We start from the raw sequence: 19,440 nt of genomic DNA, 5'->3' as shown, positions 1-19,440 counted from the left end.
CACCTCGGATCTGAACAGGTCTATGTCAGACACGGAAGTTAATACAGCGGGCACACATAAAACTCCACCTAATTATGTGTTCCAACGCGTCAAAAGAAGCAGAGATGATATGGATGATTCACTAACCAAAGAATTAAATGATTTCAAGGAAGAGATAAAAAAAATGCTCTCGTCCTTTAACGAAAAACAAGAGAAAGAGACACAAAAAATTAATTTAAAACTATTGGAGATTCAACAGTCAAACACACATATAGAAAAGTCGATCGCGTTCTTAACAGCACAAAACTCGGACCTTCAAGAGAAGATAAACCGACTCGAAATGCAGTCTAAAGAAGACAAAAAATATATCTTCACTTTAGAAAATAAGATTGAGGACATGCAAACGGAAAGTCGGAAAAGCAACTTAATGATTAAAAATGTGCCGAGAAAAAATGGGGAGACCAAAGAAGATCTTTTAGAAATGACTACATGCCTTTTTGCAAACATACAGAGCAACATTAAAAAAAACGACATTAAGGACATATACCGAGTTCGCGGAAAAACAGAACACACCTATTGTCGTGGAAATTGGTTCCACAATCCTCAAGACTGAGACATTGAAATTGGCCAAGGCCTTCAACACAAAACATCAAAATAAGTTGAGTTGCAAACACATGGGGCTTAAAAGTCAAGAAGATACCCCGGTCTTCATATCTGAACATTTGACGGCTAAAAGCTCCCGCCTCCACTTTCTGGCACGGGATCTCGCCAAAGCTGGAATATACAAGTTTTGTTGGACTGCCTACGGCAAGGTTTACATTAAAAAGGACGAAAATTCGCCAACTATAATTATAAGAACCGAAGAACAGGTACATAAACTTTTACTCAGTAAATGACTATTCTCACCTAACTTTATAATTTGTCTATTTTTAACATTGAAGGTGTTTTTAGTACTGTTTAATTTGAAATTAACCGGTTGCTGGTTGAAGATTTACTCAATTGGCAACTACAGTTTCCCAGCCGTCATGCTTATCTATTTAGTTAAAAAACGGAACTCCAACATACATAAAAATATGCTTACATATCTTACTTACACACAAATACACATATACATATATATCTTACTTACACACAAAGTACTTACACGAAGTTACAACACACAAAACGCGCAAACACACAACACACTTATATGCATATATTCACATACTTTACATCCCTCTAAAATAAAAATACAGCCCACCAAAGTAACACAAATTAAAATCTCACTATATGGCTACTTGCTGTTTATATACATTGAAATAAATACTTACCTAATCTTGACGGTTTTTCAATTAAAATTAACTATAAATGAATAATAATACACTTCATACTGTCACAGAAATAGATAACATTGAAATTGCCCATACAGTTGAATGCGATTCTACAGAACTCCATAAATATATCTGTGTAAACAAAAGTGACCTCACTATAATATCCCAAAACATACGGAGTATTTACTATAACTTTGACAGCGTTTTAGTCTCTTTATCTAACCTTAAGTTTGAACCAGACATTATTATTCTAACAGAATGTAGATTGCATGCTAACAAATCAATTCCGCAAATGAACAACTATCGCTCGTATATGACAACTCGTCAATTAAACCAGAATGACGGCGTAGTTGTATATGTTAGGAACTCTTTAAACTCAAAAGTCAAGGAAATTCAACTGCTTCAAGCATCCTGTCTACGATTAGACATATTGGGTAATATAGTTCTATGTATCTACCGATCTGCCTCTAACTCAAATACTGACAGCTTCATTGACTCCCTCAGCACACAGTTAAACACATTAACATCACAAAGAAACATCATAATAGCTGGTGACATAAATATTAACCTCAAACACAGAGATACTGAGTCATCCCAGGAGCAGAAGAGTAGAGATAACTACCTAAATATGTTATCGTTATTCGGTATACTTCCCGGGCACACTTTGCCCACAAGGGAACAAAGCTGTCTTGACCATTTCATGCTTAAGATACATAGGGGGTTCTTGGCATCTATCGCAATCCTGCACACTACCGTGACTGATCACTACACAACATTTATTTCAATAAAAAAGTTAAAAAACATCCCAATCATAAATCGAACTTCAACTACTCTAAATTACGATCAAGCTTTAAGAGATTTACAGGTAAGAAATTTATCAGACTTATTATTTTGTGATGATCCTAATTTATTAATCAACAATTTTATTAAGATGGTTACTGAAGTAATACACGAAAACACAAATATAAAAAATGTTCCAAGTAACCAACGCATCATAAAACCTTGGATTACCTTGGGCATCCTCCGTTGTATCAAAAACCGAAATAGATTGCAAAAAAACCATCAAAATGACCCTCATAATGAAATTTTAAAACTAACATATATTAGGTACAGGAACTTCTGTAATAATTTAATAAAGAGATTAAAGAGAAAATATGAAAGGAATTTACTTGCACAATCAGTATCTAACAACAAATTACTCTGGAAAAATGTAAAAACCATCACACACTCAAATAGATTAAAAAGTCAGAATGTAGAACTATTAAACATTAAAACAACCCCCATGGAGTCAATTAACTATGTTAATTCTTATTTTGCGAATATTGGAGAACAACTTGCCAAAAAAATTCATTCGGATTTAAATAACACCCTTAACCCAACCATTGCACTAAGATCACAATTAAATTCCTTTGTACTACTGGATACGGACGATTCAGAAGTGCATGGTATTCTGATGAATCTGAAATCCGATAGTGCCCCTGGGTGGGACAATGTTTCGACTAAATTTTTAAAACATATAAGAGAGGAAGCTGTCCCCATTATAACCCACCTTGCTAATCTTTGCTTCCAGGAGGGTGCTTTCCCGGCTCCACTAAAACAGTCCGTTATAACCCCAGTTTACAAGGGTGGTGACAGTGACGATGTCAGCAACTATAGGCCTATTTCCGTCTTAACTTCAATTTCCAAAGTGCTTGAAAAAATTATAAATATTAGACTGACAAATTATTTAAACAAAGGACATCAACCAAAATGGGCTAGAGTTTTGAACAGCTGTATTGAGAAATAAGAAGTTCACAAATAATTTAATAATAATATTTAATGAATTTTGATTTCTATTCGGGAGTGTAAATATAAATAATATTAAATAAGAATAAAAACAGTTTTGTAATTGATTATTGTTATTATTGGTGACACTGCCATGACAACAGTTTTGTGACAGTTCTTTTTCGTATTATATTGTGAATATTATTTCGATTTTGGCTATTTTTGACGACTGTGCTATTCAAAATGGATTCTGGTGATTTTCTATCCGATGGCCCCGGCTCACTCTTGGACTCAGTACCCGCTCAAACGTTAACCCTGGCAACGAAGCCGCTTTACATGACGACGACCCCGTAAACTTGGACTTTCCGATTTTGCCTAGTAAATCTATATATTGTGTCAATTGTGGAACTGAAATCACTCACAGGAGAAGACACAATGTTAATCTTGTGGAAGTGCAGCGAGTTATACTGCAATGGATCGCACCACAAGTGGTAAGTCATTAAGTAAGTAAGTGTAAGTGGTTGCTGCGCTCATATCATGTCTGTGATATGGTATTTAAGTTGGGCAAGGCATGAAAATGTAACTCCACCAGCTCAGTTTCTAGATAATGTTTTGTTAACATTATGAAAATGAATAGTTTCACAAATAAACGATTTATTTTAAAGTGTTGAAGTTTTTTCATATATTATGTTTAATTATTAATTTGATACAAAGTTTCTTATCTATACGTTTTCTTTGTACTGTAAGCCGCTCAATAAAGTAAAAAATAGTACAATATTTTCATGTTCATGTCCAAGCCCAAACGCCATACAAAGTGGTTGATGTCCTTTAATCTATTATCTAACTCGCAGTTTGGCTTTAGGCAAGGTGTATGTACTGAGGATGCAGTAACTGCGTTAAGTTCTCTCGTAGCTGAGCATCTTGATAAAGGAAACAGATGTCTTTCTGTTTTCTTAGACCTCAAAAAAGCATTCGACACCGTCTCTGTCCCAATCCTTGTGAACAAGCTAGAGAAAGCCGGAATAAGGGGCAAAGCTCTCAGTTTACTTATAGATTACCTCTCCAATAGGAAACAAAGAGTAAAAATAGGACAGTACTCTAGTGACTGGGTAGATGTATCCTACGGCGTCCCACAGGGTAGCGTTCTTGGACCTACCCTCTTTCTCCTTTACATTAACGATCTTTGTAATATGGAAATAGAAAATGCTAAAGTATTCACCTACGCAGATGATACATCTATCGTTTTCTATGGTCCATCCTGGCACAAAGTTAAACGGAGTGCAGAGGCAGGAATGGCTCGGGTAGCTGAATGGTTAAAAAGTAACCTGCTTTCCCTAAATACTAATAAAACCAACTACATTTGCTTTAGTATCAGTAACCGTACACAACCTATCGAAGAGTTGGATTTGAAGGTACACATATGTGGAAACATGTCTTCTATGAGTTGTGATTGCCCATGCATTGAGAAAGTAGATCAAACTAAATATCTTGGAGTTGTGTTAGATCAAGCACTGTCCTGGTACCCTCATCTTGAGCAGACTTCTGGGAGAATAAGGAAACTCAGTTGGGTTTTTAAAACCCTCAGACATATTGTTCCAACTAAATTAGAGAGTTGTAAGAACCGTCCCAGAAATCTCCTAAATGAAATATATGTGGCACTAGCCCAATCCGTGCTATTATACTGTATTCCAATCTGGGGCGGTGCTGCAAAAACTAAATTTATACATTTAGAACGAGCTCAGTGTGCATTAATAAAACTGATGTATTTTAAAAATAAAAGATTTCCTACTTCAAGTTTATACCAAACTAGCTTTTGCCCGCGACTTCGCTCGCGTTAAGAAGTATTATTATTAATTAGGTATGGTTTTTGCGGCTTTACTTTTGTTTAGCGTGTGTAAAAAATTAAGGCCTACAAAACTTCTTTGTACACAATATTCTTTACTAATCTGTCATTAGGCGCTAAAACTATTAAGTTATTGGGTGAACTTACTCGTGAGCAAGCAACATACAATTAATTATATTATTTATTTATTTATTTATTTTAAACTTCATCACAAATACAGTGAATGGCGGACTTAATGCCTTAAGGCATTCTCTAACAGTCAACCATAGGGTAGTGCAGAGAAATGAAGCGGATTGATGCTAAGTCATAACACAAGCGCAAAAGAATAAATATATGAATACAATATATCTTATACATACATAATATATATATGAAGATACATATTATATACTTATATACATATATACACATAAACATATACATATAATACAATATATATCCACTGTTAAACGACTACATATATAACATAAATAGTGAAAATAGTGATATGGAGAAATAAGTATCCTCAATTGTTTTGATTCTGCCAATCCTTAGTTACATGCTCGCGGACTTTAAATTCGAAGGAACTGCGACTCTTTGCCACTCTGATCTCCTTGGGGAGCGCATTCCACAGAAGAACAGCTTGAATGAAAAAAGAAGAGTGAAGGAAGTCAGTGCGATGAGAGACACACTGAAGGTGTCGATTTTGAGATGAACGAAGAAATTTAGTGTGGTTGGCGCAAGAATATTGGAAGTAAGAAGCAAGATAATTAGGTGAAGAAGGAGAGTCAAGGTAAGAGAATAAAGTGGTTAATGCCCTCTGCTGCCTGCGCAAGCGTATAGGCAGCCACTTTAGTTGCACTCTATATGCAGAAACATGATCGTATTTACGTAAGTTGAAGACGAATCGAATGCAGTTATTTAGAAGTCGGTCCAGTTTGTTGAGCAGATCTGCATTCAGGTCGTAGTAACAGACATCAGCGTAATCAATAATGGGGAAAATCAAGCTCTGCACCAGCTGTGCCCTTACGGAGGATGGAAGGAAATTCTTCAAACGATACAGCGCCCTCAATGACCCAGTAACTTTCTGGCAAACACTAGCAACTTGTGCACGCCAGCTCAATGTGCTGTCAATAATTAAGCCCAAGTCCTTGACGTCCTGACTGAATGGGATAGCCACACCATTATAGGAGATATATTTTATATTATAATATAATTTATAAGTACCTATATAGTTTATAAATAGATATTATAAATAATTTAGAAAATATTATAAATAGTTTAGAAATAGAACGTACGTTCCATTACGTACTGATAGGTTCAAACTAATACATTTTACATCTTTCATCATCCCTTATTTTATCACCCGAGGGGGTTGAATGGGGGTTGAATTAATCAAAATCGTATTTAAGCGAACGTCATCATAAAATTCTGATTCGTCATCAGGACTTCTTCATAAAATCTAAGAAGATGTATACAAACTTTCATCCCCTATTTTATCCCCTTAGGGATGGAATTTATCAAAATCCTTTCTTAAGGGTTGCCTACGCCATAGTAGCTTTATGCATGCAAAGTCTCAGTCCGATTGGTTTAAAATTGACAAAGTTTCATACAAATTTTCATCCCCTATTTTATCCCCTTGGGGGTAGAATTGATCAAAATCCTTTCTTAGCGGATGCCTACGTCATAACATCTACCTGCATGCCAAATTTCAGCCCGATCCGTCCAGTAGTTTGGGCTGTGCGTTGATAGATCACTATGTCAGTCAGTCAGTCAGTCAGTCACCTTTGAGTTTTATATATTTAGATAAGTGATTTACTCTCTGTGAGAAAACTGTACATTCTCCAAATTATTCTAAAAAAACATAAAACCCTATCTTATAATGATAAAGAAAAATCTAAACGAAGAAAAGATTTAGTTCTCCAAGTTCCCCAAACTAAAACTAGATTTGCATACAAACAATTCAATAAACGCTCTAGTCAGCTATATAACAAAATTAACAAACACGTTTATCTATACATATAATAAAATCGTAGAAAAGTGCTGTCTGTACATTGAAAATAAAAATAAAAAAAATAGCAGGGGTTATTGTTATGTCGATGTCGAACCCAAAAATGTAATTAACTTTTTTTTTGTCTGTTTGTCTGTTTGTCTGTTTGTCTGTTCGTCTGTGCGCGCTAATCTCAGAAACGGCTGATCCGAGTTGGATGCGGTTTTCACGAATATATTTTGGGATGCTTAAATTTACATTTAGTGTTTGTTTCATGTCAATCGGTTCATAAATAAAAAAGTTATGTCAAATTAAAGAATCACGTCGAACATTCTATGCTTATACCATTAATCTCCGCAACTATTTGACGGATTTGGTTGAAATTTAGTACAGATATAGTTTAGAACCTTAGAAAGGACATAGATATATTTTTATTTCAAAAATCAAAAAATAAAAATAAGAAATAAATTATTTATAAATAATTCTATGTCGATCGTTACACGACTTCGGTTCATGTTATTGTTTTAATTTATCGAAAAAAGTAAATAAATAGTAAAAAGGTATGAAAAAAATAATATCAATATAATAAAACATTTAGTACAAAGAAAATGCTCTAACGGAGTATAGATAATTCTATGTCGATCGTTACACGACTTCGGTTCATGTTATTGTTTTAATTCATCGAAAAAAGTAAATAAATAGTAAAAAGGTATGAAAAAAATAATATCAATATAATAAAACATTTAGTACAAAGAAAATGCTCTAACGGAGTATAGATAATTCTATGTCGATCGTTACACGACTTCGGTTCATGTTATTGTTTTAATTCATCGAAAAAAAGTAAATAAATAGTAAAAAGGTATGAAAAAAATAATATCAATATAATTAAACTTTTAGTACAAAGAAAATGCCCGAACGGAGTATAAATAAATAATCCAAGTTGTCTTTATCCTCGATAGATGGCGTTGGGATCGAAATAGATCGCGCTATGGTTTCGTTACATTCATTTGGTTGGGTATCGGCCGAGCGCTTCGGTACTATCGTAGAAAAAGTGTATTATCAGTCGTATGATTATTTGTCTGTAGTGGTCCTGCTGTTTCGTATATTCTAAATTGGTTTCGTTGTATTTGTCAATTAATAAGTTTATTTGTTGGGTTTTCCTGGTTTTTTGGTTAAACTATTTAACGTAGGTTTAGTTTGATATCGATTATTAGTAGTTACTGTAGTTAGTTTTTTTAATAAAATTGTAAGTCTATTTTTTTAATTAGATTAGATTTAAGTCGTTTCTTTTAAATTATTTAGTTTAAGCTTGGTTATTATAGCATAGAGGATAGGTTGTAATATAGTTTCTTTTTTAATTGTTATAAATTCGTAATTCGTAGCTTTTTTTAGTTTTAAGTTAGTTTAAGTCCGTTTTTAAACTATTTTTTCAATGCCCTAAGTGAGTATACATCTATTAAATTCAAACGCAGAGCTCATTATGTTGATTTTTGAACAGTTCCCTGGAATATCTTCCACATCTCATTTTTGAAGAGATCCCGCGAGATCGGGAACTATGTGGTTAAAACCAAAAATTTGCCGGAAGTCACTATTCCACGCGAACGAAGTCGCGGGCAAAAGCTAGTGTATATAATAAAAGTTACCACGACTGTAAAATAAGTATATTAGACTGGATTAAATTACTTACCTACGAGGAAACGGAGACGCTTCTGGAACACGTTGAGTAGCCATAACATATAACATATACATTATACATAATATACCATAACAAAAAACCACACACACCCGCTACACCATACACTTCATTACACACAAGACTGACACACACCACTTCATATCACATCACTAACATCATAACACCAGATCACCCTACACTACACTACACCACACCACACCACACCTCACCACACTACACTACACCACACCACATTACACTACACCACACCACACCATAATACATCACACACCTTACAATACCGCTCATCACGCCATACATAGCACAAGCATTGACTGGAAACATGTTTGGATTTACTGAGTAAATTGAATTAAACTGCAACTTTATAAATATATTTTAAAATTTCTTGAGATTATCTATATTATAACTAAAATAAAAATAATAATAAACGTACTCACATTGCATATTTACCCTAAGGTCTCAGTACACTATAGTATTAACTGTGTTAGTATTATGTGTACGACAATGATGTAAAAAGAGCGGAGTCTCCTAATACAGGCATTGTTTGCTTAAATGGGGGCTCCAAACACGTTAACATGTAATGTATTTCTTTATTTACCCAATAAACTATTTTGTATTTGTATTGTATTTGTTCAATCGCGGCTACGACTTTTTAGTCGGAACTGCGACTGTCTAGTCGCAACTGCGACTGTTCAGTCGCAACTGCGACTGTTCAGTCGCAACTTTGACTTTTCAGACTTAACTTTTAAGTGTGGGAGAGCCATGCTTCGGCACGAATGGGCCGGCTCGGCCGGAGTGATACCACGGCCTCACAGAAAACCGACGTGAAACAACGCTCGCGTTGTGTTTCGTTGTGTGAGTGAGGTTACCGGAGGCCCAATTCCTCCCTTCCCAATCTTCCCCATCCCCATTCCCGAACAACAACCCTTAAATTCCTAACTCCCAAAAAGCCGGTAACGCACTTGTAAAGCCTCTGGTGTTTCAAGTGTCCATGGGCGGCGGCGATTGCTTACCATCAGGTAATACGTCTGCTCGATTACCGGCATACTTCATAAAAAAATAAAAAAAAATAAAAAATAACTACGAATGTTTAGACGAAATAACTACAGGTCAGATGCAACTTTTGTTGATATGCAACGAATGTTCAATCGCGGCTACGACTTTTTAGTCGGAACTGCGACTGTGTAGTCGCAACTGCGACTGTTCAGTCGCAACTTTGACTTTTCAGACTTAACTACGAATGTTTAGACGAAATAACTACTGTTTAGATGCAACTTTTGTTTTTTTTTTTCGAATGCCCTCTCGTGGCTAATGCCAAATCTGGGGGGGCCCAGCGCGCGATGCCGGCGTTTGTACGCCGGCATTCTCAGGAGCATGGCCCTTTATGGGGCTCCGATTTGGGCGGACTCCCTACACAGAAGGGAGAATGCCACCGCCCTTCGTGTGCCTCAAAGGGCTATCGCTCAGCGGGTGGCGCGGGCCTACCGCACAGTGGGCTTCGCGGCGGCATGCGCACTGGCGGGCACACCTCCGTGGGAGCTGGAGGCGTGGGTGCTCGCCAGAGTCTATGATTGGACGGCAGAGCGGAGGGCGCGGGGAGAGCACCCGGCTCATGAGGTGAGGGAGGCTGTGCGGCAGGAGGCCAAGGAGGCCATCGTCGGCCATTGGGCGGACGACCTTGCCGCTGCTGCCTTTGGCAGACGAACGCTGGACGCCATCGGGCCAGTCCTCCAGGCTTGGCTCGAGCGGCCGTTTGGTTTCCTCTCCTTCCGCCTGGTGCAGGTGATGACAGGCCATGGCTGTTTTGGCTCATACCTGCACCGCATCGGGCGGGAGGAGAGCCCGTCGTGCCACCACTGTGGCGCAACAGCGGACACGGTGCGGCACACTGTGGAAGAGTGTCCATCGTGGTCCGAGCCGCGGCAGAATTTGGTTGCGGCGGTCGGAGCAGACCTCTCGCTCCCTTCCATTGTTCGCACTATGCTGGGGAGTGAGGAGGCATGGGCGGCGGTCGCCTCTTTCTGCGAGTGCGTAATATCGCAGAAGGAGGTGGCGGAGCGTGAGCGAGAGGAAGACGCTCTCGCTCCAGCGCTCCGACGAAGAAGAGTCGGCAGGAGAAGACGATAATACAACCGTCTTCTCCCTCCCGGGGTGAGTAGCGGGTGCTAGGCGCGGGGGCGCCTACACCTGCATTGCACTACTCACCTCTCGCGGGACGGGAGCGGTTAGCACACGACCGTTCCCGATGCCCCATTCCCATGCTAGGGAGGGGCTTGTAATGGCCTGCCACCGCAGGTGGGCTCCGCCGAGGGGGTACTGGTAGTAAAGGTTCAGCCGGTCTCCCAGACCCCCTAACTGGCGATGCGGGTGTGCTCCTGGGTTTTTTAGTGGGTATGCCGGCTTCGACCGGAGAGTCCCACATATCCCTCCCGTCCCCCGACGGGAGGACGATACATAAAGTATTTTTCCCAGGGTCAAAAAAAAAAAAAAAAAAGGTTAGGTTAGGTTAGGCTAGGTTAGGTTAGGTTAGGTTAGGTTAGGTTAGGTTAGGTTAGGTTAGGTTAGGTTAGGTTAGGTTAGGTTAGGTTAGGTTAGGTTAGGTTAGGTTAGGTTAGGTTAGGTTAGGTTAGGTTAGGTTAGGTTAGGTTAGGTTAGGTTAGGTTAGGTTAGGTTAGGTTAGGTTAGGTTAGGTTAGGTTAGGTTAGGTTAGGTTAGGTTAGGTTAGGTTAGGTTAGGTTAGGTTAGGTTAGGTTAGGTTAGGTTAGGTTAGGTTAGGTTAGGTTAGGTTAGGTTAGGTTAGGTTAGGTTAGGTTAGGTTAGGTTAGGTTAGGTTAGGTTAGGTTAGGTTAGGTTAGGTTAGGTTAGGTTAGGTTAGGTTAGGTTAGGTTAGGTTAGGTTAGGTTAGGTTAGGTTTTTTTTTTTTTTTTTTTTTTTTTTAAATAAACAAACAATCCGCAGACATGTCGTCCGCGCCCTTTTTCATGCATTTATTAGAATTATAATTGCGTTGGTTACAATATTATTGTGTTCGGCTCTTTTTCTTAAAATTAAACTTATTAATCTACGTGAGTCCAATTTTTTTTTTTTTTTTTTTTTTTTTTTTTTTTTTTTTTTTTTTTTTTTAACTTTATTTCATGCTTATACTACCACTAAAAATACCACTTCTTAATTCTAGAGGACAATGTCTGCGTGGCAGAGAGTGTCGTTCAGATCCTCGAATGAGTGTGATCGACAAACTCTGTGGCGCAGTTACAATTTGATTTTATACTAAAGAGGAGGAGAAAGGATGTCAAGTTGTTTGTCTTTTTGCCAGGGACTCAGCCAGCTTCAGCAGAGGTTCTATGACGCTGGCGTCCCGATGTTGCATGGCCGTTTTTAAGTTGTAGTCGACGACCGTTTTCGTCGGCGCATCCATCGCTTTCTTTGCGAAACGGCCTATGGCGTCTTCGGCATCATCAGAATAATACACACAGCTGTTCGTGTGTCTTGACACCGCCACCACAGCGTGTGATACGCTATTGTGAACCTGGAGCCTCCTCGACTTGGTGTTAATGATAATCACACTGTCGCAGGTCAAACCCTGGGCCTCATGTATAGTCATGAGGCGCGATCCCTCTCCAGACCCATATCCCTTGTTCACAAGAGAAGTTTTCTCCTCCTGCGTATGAACCAAAAACAGGGTGTTTTTGGCAGTAGCCTGGATTTGCGCCCCCGTGTAGCCTCTCACGCTCAGGGAGTGGACCTGCGACAGCGATGATTTGGAGGCGTAGATTCCGCTGTATATGTCGCTCAAGGTGTATGCTACATCCATAGGGTTGCGATGAGTGCAGAGCAGTTCCTGGGTGATGCCAGCCACTAGATCCGGACGAGTATACCGTAGCTGAAATAGGTTCTCCCTGTCCAAAAACGGAAGCTGGTTAATGTCTCCAATGAGGACAAGTTCGCTTGCTCCGGACAACTTGGCCGCCATCACTATAGACCCGAAGTGGTTCATGAGAGCCTCGTCCACAGTTAACCGGTAACATTTTTCTTGGTTCTTGAACCCGTTCGCCAATATTGAGGCCATAGTGCGCACCTTAGTATTGATTTTGTCACCTAAGCGGCGCGCAAGCTTTTCTCTCAGATCTTTGGCAGCTTCGGTTGTCGTTGTGGCTACAACGTCCCTCTCCCCATCGAAGTTCTTTACCACCCAAGTTGTTTTGCCACAGCCTGGCACTCCGTTGACCCACCTGATGTTGGGTACCACCCAACTTCCTGATGATGCTTGGATGTCCTGATTTTCTAAAATGGTCTGTGCCATTGCGAGGATCCTATCTTCCAACATGACTTTGGTACATTTGGCGGTAACCACCATTGGGTCATCTTCGGGTGCACTAAATTTAATTTTACCCAAGCGGTCCGTTTCGGCCGTGTCCAGGTACACGAATCCACAACTCTCGCTAAAGGCCGCCATGTACGACCCCTCCATTTCCCCTTTGATAACTATGGATCTGGAGTTGTCGTACACCGCAGCCCCCGCCTCCTCGAGCAGCACCCTTAAGAGTCCTTCTGTCTCTCTTCTGAAAGTCTGCATGATCTTTTTGCATGTCGCAAGATTGACTTCTCTGGTCGCTCTCACGACAGCTACATACTCGAGGAAGGCGCTCTTCACGTGATCCGTGACTCCCGAATTTAGGGCGAGTATCGGCGGGCTGACTTGCCCTTTATCAGCTCTGGTTGGTGTGGGCTTTGGCTGTGTGGGTGGTTTAGCGATTCTGGAGAAGAACCTCTCTACGGCTGTTTCTTGCTTGTTTGAGTTGCGGGTTGCGGTAGGAAGCAGAGTGTTAAGGAAGGTGCCGAAAACTTTCAGGCGACTCCTCGACTGCACCCGATCTTCTGGGCATCTGGTTTTATTCTGCTCAGCTTTATCGGCGGCTGCCTTCTGTTGGGCCCGCTCGGATCCGCTTTGAGTGGCTGGGGTTGAAGGGCTTGCTGCGCATGCTGTTAGTCTCCTGGGGGCTTTGAGGAAACTTAGAGTTTCCCCTCTATCTTCATAAACTACTACCTCGTGGTGTTCAGAGGCTTTTAAACAGCCAAACCTGTCCGCGACCTCGCCCCTCTCCCCCCCAACTGCCATCGCGTCCACGCTTATGGTGCGGGCTGTGAATGCTGGGTCTCCTCCTGCCTCACCGATCTGTCGAAGCAATGAGCTCGCCTGTGCAAATGGAGTCTCCACCCCCCACTCGAATAATGCGATCGTCTTACCTTTGTGTCGCATTAAGCGGCATCGGTGAGTAGCCACTTCCACTTGTGGCAGCGCTGCATATTTGCTGCCTTTGATGGTTGATTTGGTGGTGCTTCCGTTGATCAGGGCGGCAAGGCCCGGTGATATTGTTATTCGGGCCCTTGGACGGCTTGTACCGATGCAGTAGCTTATGCCCAGCCTTTCTCCCTCTCTGTTCATAAAGAGGGCGACGCCCCGCAGTCTGATTCCTGGGACGCCATCTCCCCCACATGCCAAGAGGTGTGCGATTGACATGGAGTTAGGGTTTTGCTGCGGGCTAGGCTCCACCACTGCTGCTGCTGCCGCTGATGCTGCAGATTGTTGTGTTGTTGTATGTGTAGTGGCAGTGGTTTGTAGGTTACCAGTGGTTGAGGTGGTTGACGTTTCGGTCTGTTGTGTTGTGGTTGTTTGTGGGACAACAGTGGCAGTTGCTGCGTTGTGCGTTGCATTTACTGATGCGGTTGCTGGTTGTTGTGTGGTGGTAAGTGGGGTGTTTGACGGTGGTAGTCTGTTCCGACCGCGGAAGGATGCATCTGTCTTGTTCGCCTCTGCCGCGATGACAGCCACTCTGCTCGCGAATGCTAAGAATGGTTTCCTTGTTGTTAGTTTCCCCATGATGGTATGGAGTGTGGACTGGTCTAGCTGGATACCGATCTTTATTTCCAGCTCCATTCTTTCCGGGCTAAACCTTGGGCACTCGAAGAGCAGGTGCCACACCGATTCCTCGCAAGCAGAGTCGCAGACGCAAGAAGGACTATCCTTTAGATGGAATCGATGGAGGTACGCTGAGAATCCTCCGTGTCCTGTGAGGACTTGCACATGGGTCGGTGTGAGGACTGTGTCCCCGAGTATCCTTTTCGCCTCTCGGACGTCCGGGAAGAACACTTTTGTTACCGAGCCTGTGCTCGAGGTTTCGTACCGCGCTTGCCACTTCTGTATTGTCCTCTCTCGTATCTTCCCCCTCACGTACGATATCGGGACCTTCGTGTAGTCGGCTGTCTCTTTTGTAAGGGCTGCCTCCTTGGCCAGCTCATCCGCTCTCTCGTTCCCCTCGGTCCCCACGTGGGCCCTGAGCCAGAAGAACCTCACCTCCCTGCCCTCCTGCCTAATTTCTCGGACGCTTTTCTTTATTTCTAGTGCCAGGTTGTGAGTGGCCACCGGGCTCCTGAGCAGGTCGAGCGATGATCTTGAGTCACTCAAGATGCTCACGGAGGCCGCATTCGATTCTCTTACCAACCTGACGGCTCTGAAGAGAGCGTACATTTCAGATTGGAAGACAGTGTTGTGAGGCTCCAGGCCGAAGGTTCTGAAACTGGACTCTTTTCCATTTTCCCACCAAGTTAGGGCAGCTCCGACTTTCCCCTCAATTTTGCTGCCGTCGGTGTATATCTGGGGGCCGGAAATTTTATGGGTCTCCAGAGTTTCAGGAGTCCAGTCTTCTACGCGGGCATAATCTGTTGATATGAGTATCGCTGGGTGGGGATTTTTAGATGGGTGGACGTTCCTTTCCAGTTCGCGACCCGGCGGTATAAACTCCTGGGAATGACCCTTCTTGATCTTGAATAGGGTGGCGGCCTCAATTACCCGGAGATCTAGGGGGAGTTGGCCCGACAGAATAAGTGCCGATGTCAGTGACACCGTGCGATATGCTTTGCAGATCTTTTGCGCAAAGCCCCTCTGCAATGAGTCAAACTGGTTTCTTGACATCAGTTTTTCAGCTGCGGGCGCCCACGCACTTGCCGCATACATCACGATGGGCTCCACCACCGACACATATATTGTTCTTATTATGTCTCTGTTCAGACCCCAAGTCACCCTCGCCGCACACGCAAGTTGTTTGTATATGTCCGCTGCCTTTTTACAAGTCGCGGATACGTGCGCATTGAATGTGAGTTTATGATCTATTATTAAACCTAGCAGCTTGACTTCTTGGACTAGGTTCAGCCGTGTGCCCGACATGTATAGTTCCGGAAGGTCGTACTTAAGTTTTTTGGTTAACACCATCGCGTTGGTCTTGTGCGCGGCAAATCTTAACTTATTTTGAGCACCCCATTCCGATACAATGTCTAGTGTTTCGTTGGCAGCTTGTTGCAGGGGACCGGTCGTATGGTCTGAGATTACCAGGACAACGTCGTCTGCGAAGGCCTGACAGTGTATCCCCCTACTAGACACTTTTTGAAGTAGCGAATCCAGGATAAGGTTCCAGAACGTCGGTCCGGCTATTGAGCCCTGTACGCATCCCTTGGTGGTACCCTTTTCGCTAGTCGCTCTGGCGTAATTAATCGCGATGTTTCGGTCTTTTAGGTATGAGTTGACGAGGTTGTAGAGGTTTTTGGGGCAGCCTTTGACTACCATCTGTTTTTTAAGTGCTGGCCACCAGGCATTGTCGAAGGCCCCCTCTATGTCCAATGATATCAGGAGCACGATCTTTTTCGCTTTGATTTCCGCACGTATGTGCGCCATGAGGTCATAGAGGGCGTCCTCGGTTCCGCGCTGTGGCATGAAGCCGTATTGGTTCTTGTTGAGTTTGGGGAGGAAATGCCACTGGAGTCTGCCTACCAGAAGTTTTTCTACTATTTTTCCCAGGACCGATAGGAGACCTATTGGTCTGTACGACTTTGGGTTGGTATAGTCATCTTTGCCTGGCTTGCGAAGGATGCACACGTGGGCGGTCTTCCATTGTTTTGGGAAGTGTGGTAGCGACAGACACCTATTGGCTATTGCCAGAAATACCTCCCTGTCACAGTCGATCGCTGCTGTGCAGATGTCCGCCGTTAGGCCATCCGGGCCGGGGGCTTTTTTCGGATTTTGGTTTTGAAGAACCATTTCCAGCTCCGCGATCGAAAAAGGGGGATCATCGGCGGACAATCCCTGTGGATTTATTTCCTCCGCTAGCCTTCTCACCGCCTTGTGATATGGCTGTTCGGCATCCGTTGAGTCGTCCGGGTAGAAGGTTTTAGCCAAGAGTTCAGCCGATTCTACCGGACTGAGCGTCTCTCCTTTGGTGTTGCGAAGGAGAGCGTCGTTCTGTCTTTTGGCTGTCTTCCTTATCACCCTGTAGATGCTATCCCACATGCTCTCCCGGTCCTGTTTGCTGCAAAACTCCTTCCAACTGGCCGTGGCTGCTTCCTCTGCTGCTGTTGTGTACTCATTTTTAGCAGCCACGTATTCCTGGATGACGAATTGTCTCCGAGCCGGTGCCGCGTTCCGAATCCTTCTCTTCTTTCTCAACGCGTCTTTTTGAAGACGGTGTAGAGAAGGGGTCCACCACGGGGGTCTGGTGTCGCGTTTGGATGACCCCAGTTTCGGGATCGCTTCCTCGCACGACCGGTGAATGTTGTTAGTGTATTTGGTGATTATGGTCTCCAAATCCATTGGGTTTGTGACTCCCGAGATGCTGGCTGGAGTGATGGCGCTTTCAGCCAGGCTGGCTTTAAAGTGGGAGGTGAAGTTGGACCATTTTGCCTTCTTGGTGTTATAGATGCGAGTGGTGATCGGTCTTAAAGGTTCCAAAGCCTTTTCCAAACGCACCGAAAAGGTAATAGCATTGTGGTCTGAGGTCGTTAGACTTCTTTCCACTCTCCACTCTTCGACCCTGTCGAGCATGGACAGGCTGCATGCCGTTACATCGACGACACTGGTGCACCACCTGTCCCCTCTATAAACCTCGAAGGTCGGTGTTTGACCCATGTTCAGGATGTGGAGATCCCGGTCGTTTAGGAACGCATTGTATAACGCTCCGCGATGGTTTTCGGAGACGCTTCCCCACCACTGACTCCAGGCATTCACGTCCCCGCCTATGAGTATGTTATTTGTTTTCAGGAGATGCATCTTATGTTGAGTGTCGTCAAGGTATGGATCCAGATCCTGATCGCCTTCGTAGTACACCGACAGCACTCCAAAGTTGTACGGGCCGGCCTTAAGTAATACGGCAACGACGTTCTCGGACACGAGTTGGGGGTCGTGGATAACTTCGAGATTGTTCCCGAAGATAACGATCGCTGCCTTGACTGGCTTTTGTCGGTTCAGGGTGCACTGGATGACTTGTGTGCCGGGTTTCTGTTTCATTACACCGCTTCTTCCTACGTAGGGCTCTTGAACTAGTGCAACTGAAATCCCTTTTTCCTGAGCCGCCAGATGGAGTTCCTCCGTAGCCAGCTTAGAACGCTGGAGATTCACCTGGATGAACCTCAGCCTCGCTGTCGGTGTTCGGTTTTGGGTGTCTAGATCGGTTGAGTTTGTGTATGGTTGGTTCCGCTGTTGATTGTCTTGGTCGCCCTTAGCAATAAGAGACGCGCGACCTTGCTATGCCATCCCATTTCTGACGCTCCTGGCATTCTTCGCTAAATGCTGTGTGTGCCAGGTCTTCACCGGTCCTGTGGGCCGTCTTGCAGTTAATACAAGCGGGCACTTTGCCTTCGGCTTTGCTGCGGCAGTCCCTCACCGTGTGTTCTCCACTGCAGTAGCTGCAGAGCTCTTTTGCAGCCTTGCATATTGTCTTATTATGTCCATATGCAAGGCACCTTGTACACTGCACTAGTGGGGACTGATCCTCTACTGTGCACCGCTTGATGCCCACGTGCACCCTCTGCGCTTGAGTGAGGCATTTCCAAAGCCCCGGCGCGAGCTCCAACACGGGATGGCATTCATGTGGGTTCCTCGCACGTTTCCTGTATCGGACTTTCAGAGTGGTTATGTCCTCTTCAGCAACAGTTTGCAGAAGGTGTTTATTCTGCGCCTTCAGGAGGTCCACTATTTCGGCGTCACCATAACTGGACAGAACTCCCCTCACGCATATTAGGGGGTTTTGCGGTTTTGGCTCCTGGACCTTGAGCCCTTCGTTTGTTCGTACTTGGTCCTTTATTAGTTTTAAGTCGGACTTCGACGCGCACCTCAGGACCACCTTTTGGTTGCGCGCCTTCCGGACTGTGTCGACACGGGCTCCAGTTGTCTTTAGGTCCAGGGCTGTTCTGATCCTTTCGATCACGTTATCTCCTGTGTGCTTGGGGTCCGTTGATGAGACGATGAGGGTGTGGTTTGGCTGAGGGGGTTTGGGTTTGGGTGTGCTGGCGACCTGGGCGAAGGTTTTGGGACCCTGGTTTTGTCCGTGTGGTTTTTCCACCCTGCCCAAGTCCGCCACTCCTTTCTCGATGTTGTGGAGGGTCTTTCTGACCTCTCCGACCGCGAGTTCTGCCTCCAGGTTTAAGGCTGCAGGCGCTTGGGTTGGTGGCTCTTTGTCGCGGAGAACGCGGAGGTCAGAGGAGACAATCTCCAGTCTCTCGTAGATAGGTTCCAGCACCTCTTTGATGTTGATCTGGGGTTGAGGTCGAGGAGGAGAGGCCTGAGGCCTATTGGAGAGATCTTGAAGCTGCCTAGACAGCTTGGCCATCTCCTCCTGGAACACGTTTGTGGTGAGCAGCAGTTCCATCATCACGCCCTGGTTTTGCTGCTCCGGTGGCGTATCGTTGGATATTAATGGCTGGTCCAGATCTTCCTTCAGCCTTCCCAGTGCCTTCCGGAGCTCGTCCAATTGATTTGATATGGACGTGTACTGTGACTCCAGACGCGATATGCCTGTCCCCGCCGAATCCGGTTTTGAATCCCTCGGAGTGGATT

At 43.5% G+C, this 19,440-nt stretch overlaps 2 protein-coding genes across 2 annotated transcripts in view; both read right to left on the bottom strand.

Annotated features, from left to right (window-relative positions):
- Window positions 1-19,440, bottom strand: part of LOC118280932 (igLON family member 5-like) — a 251,111-nt gene that overhangs the window by 89,061 nt on the left and 142,610 nt on the right. The window lies entirely within an intron of this gene.
- Window positions 11,328-18,101, bottom strand: LOC118281162 (uncharacterized). Its single transcript, XM_035601652.2, has one exon. The coding sequence runs from the start codon at window positions 17,890-17,892 to the stop codon at window positions 11,851-11,853; it is 6,042 nt and encodes a 2,013-aa protein (XP_035457545.2). The 5' UTR covers window positions 17,893-18,101; the 3' UTR covers window positions 11,328-11,850.

This window comes from Spodoptera frugiperda, chromosome 19 (genome assembly GCF_023101765.2).
Source record: "Spodoptera frugiperda isolate SF20-4 chromosome 19, AGI-APGP_CSIRO_Sfru_2.0, whole genome shotgun sequence".
Classification (NCBI taxonomy): Eukaryota; Metazoa; Arthropoda; class Insecta; order Lepidoptera; family Noctuidae; genus Spodoptera; species Spodoptera frugiperda.
The sequence above is the reverse complement of the archived record's forward strand: the minus strand, read 5'-3'. Positions and strand labels throughout refer to the sequence as shown.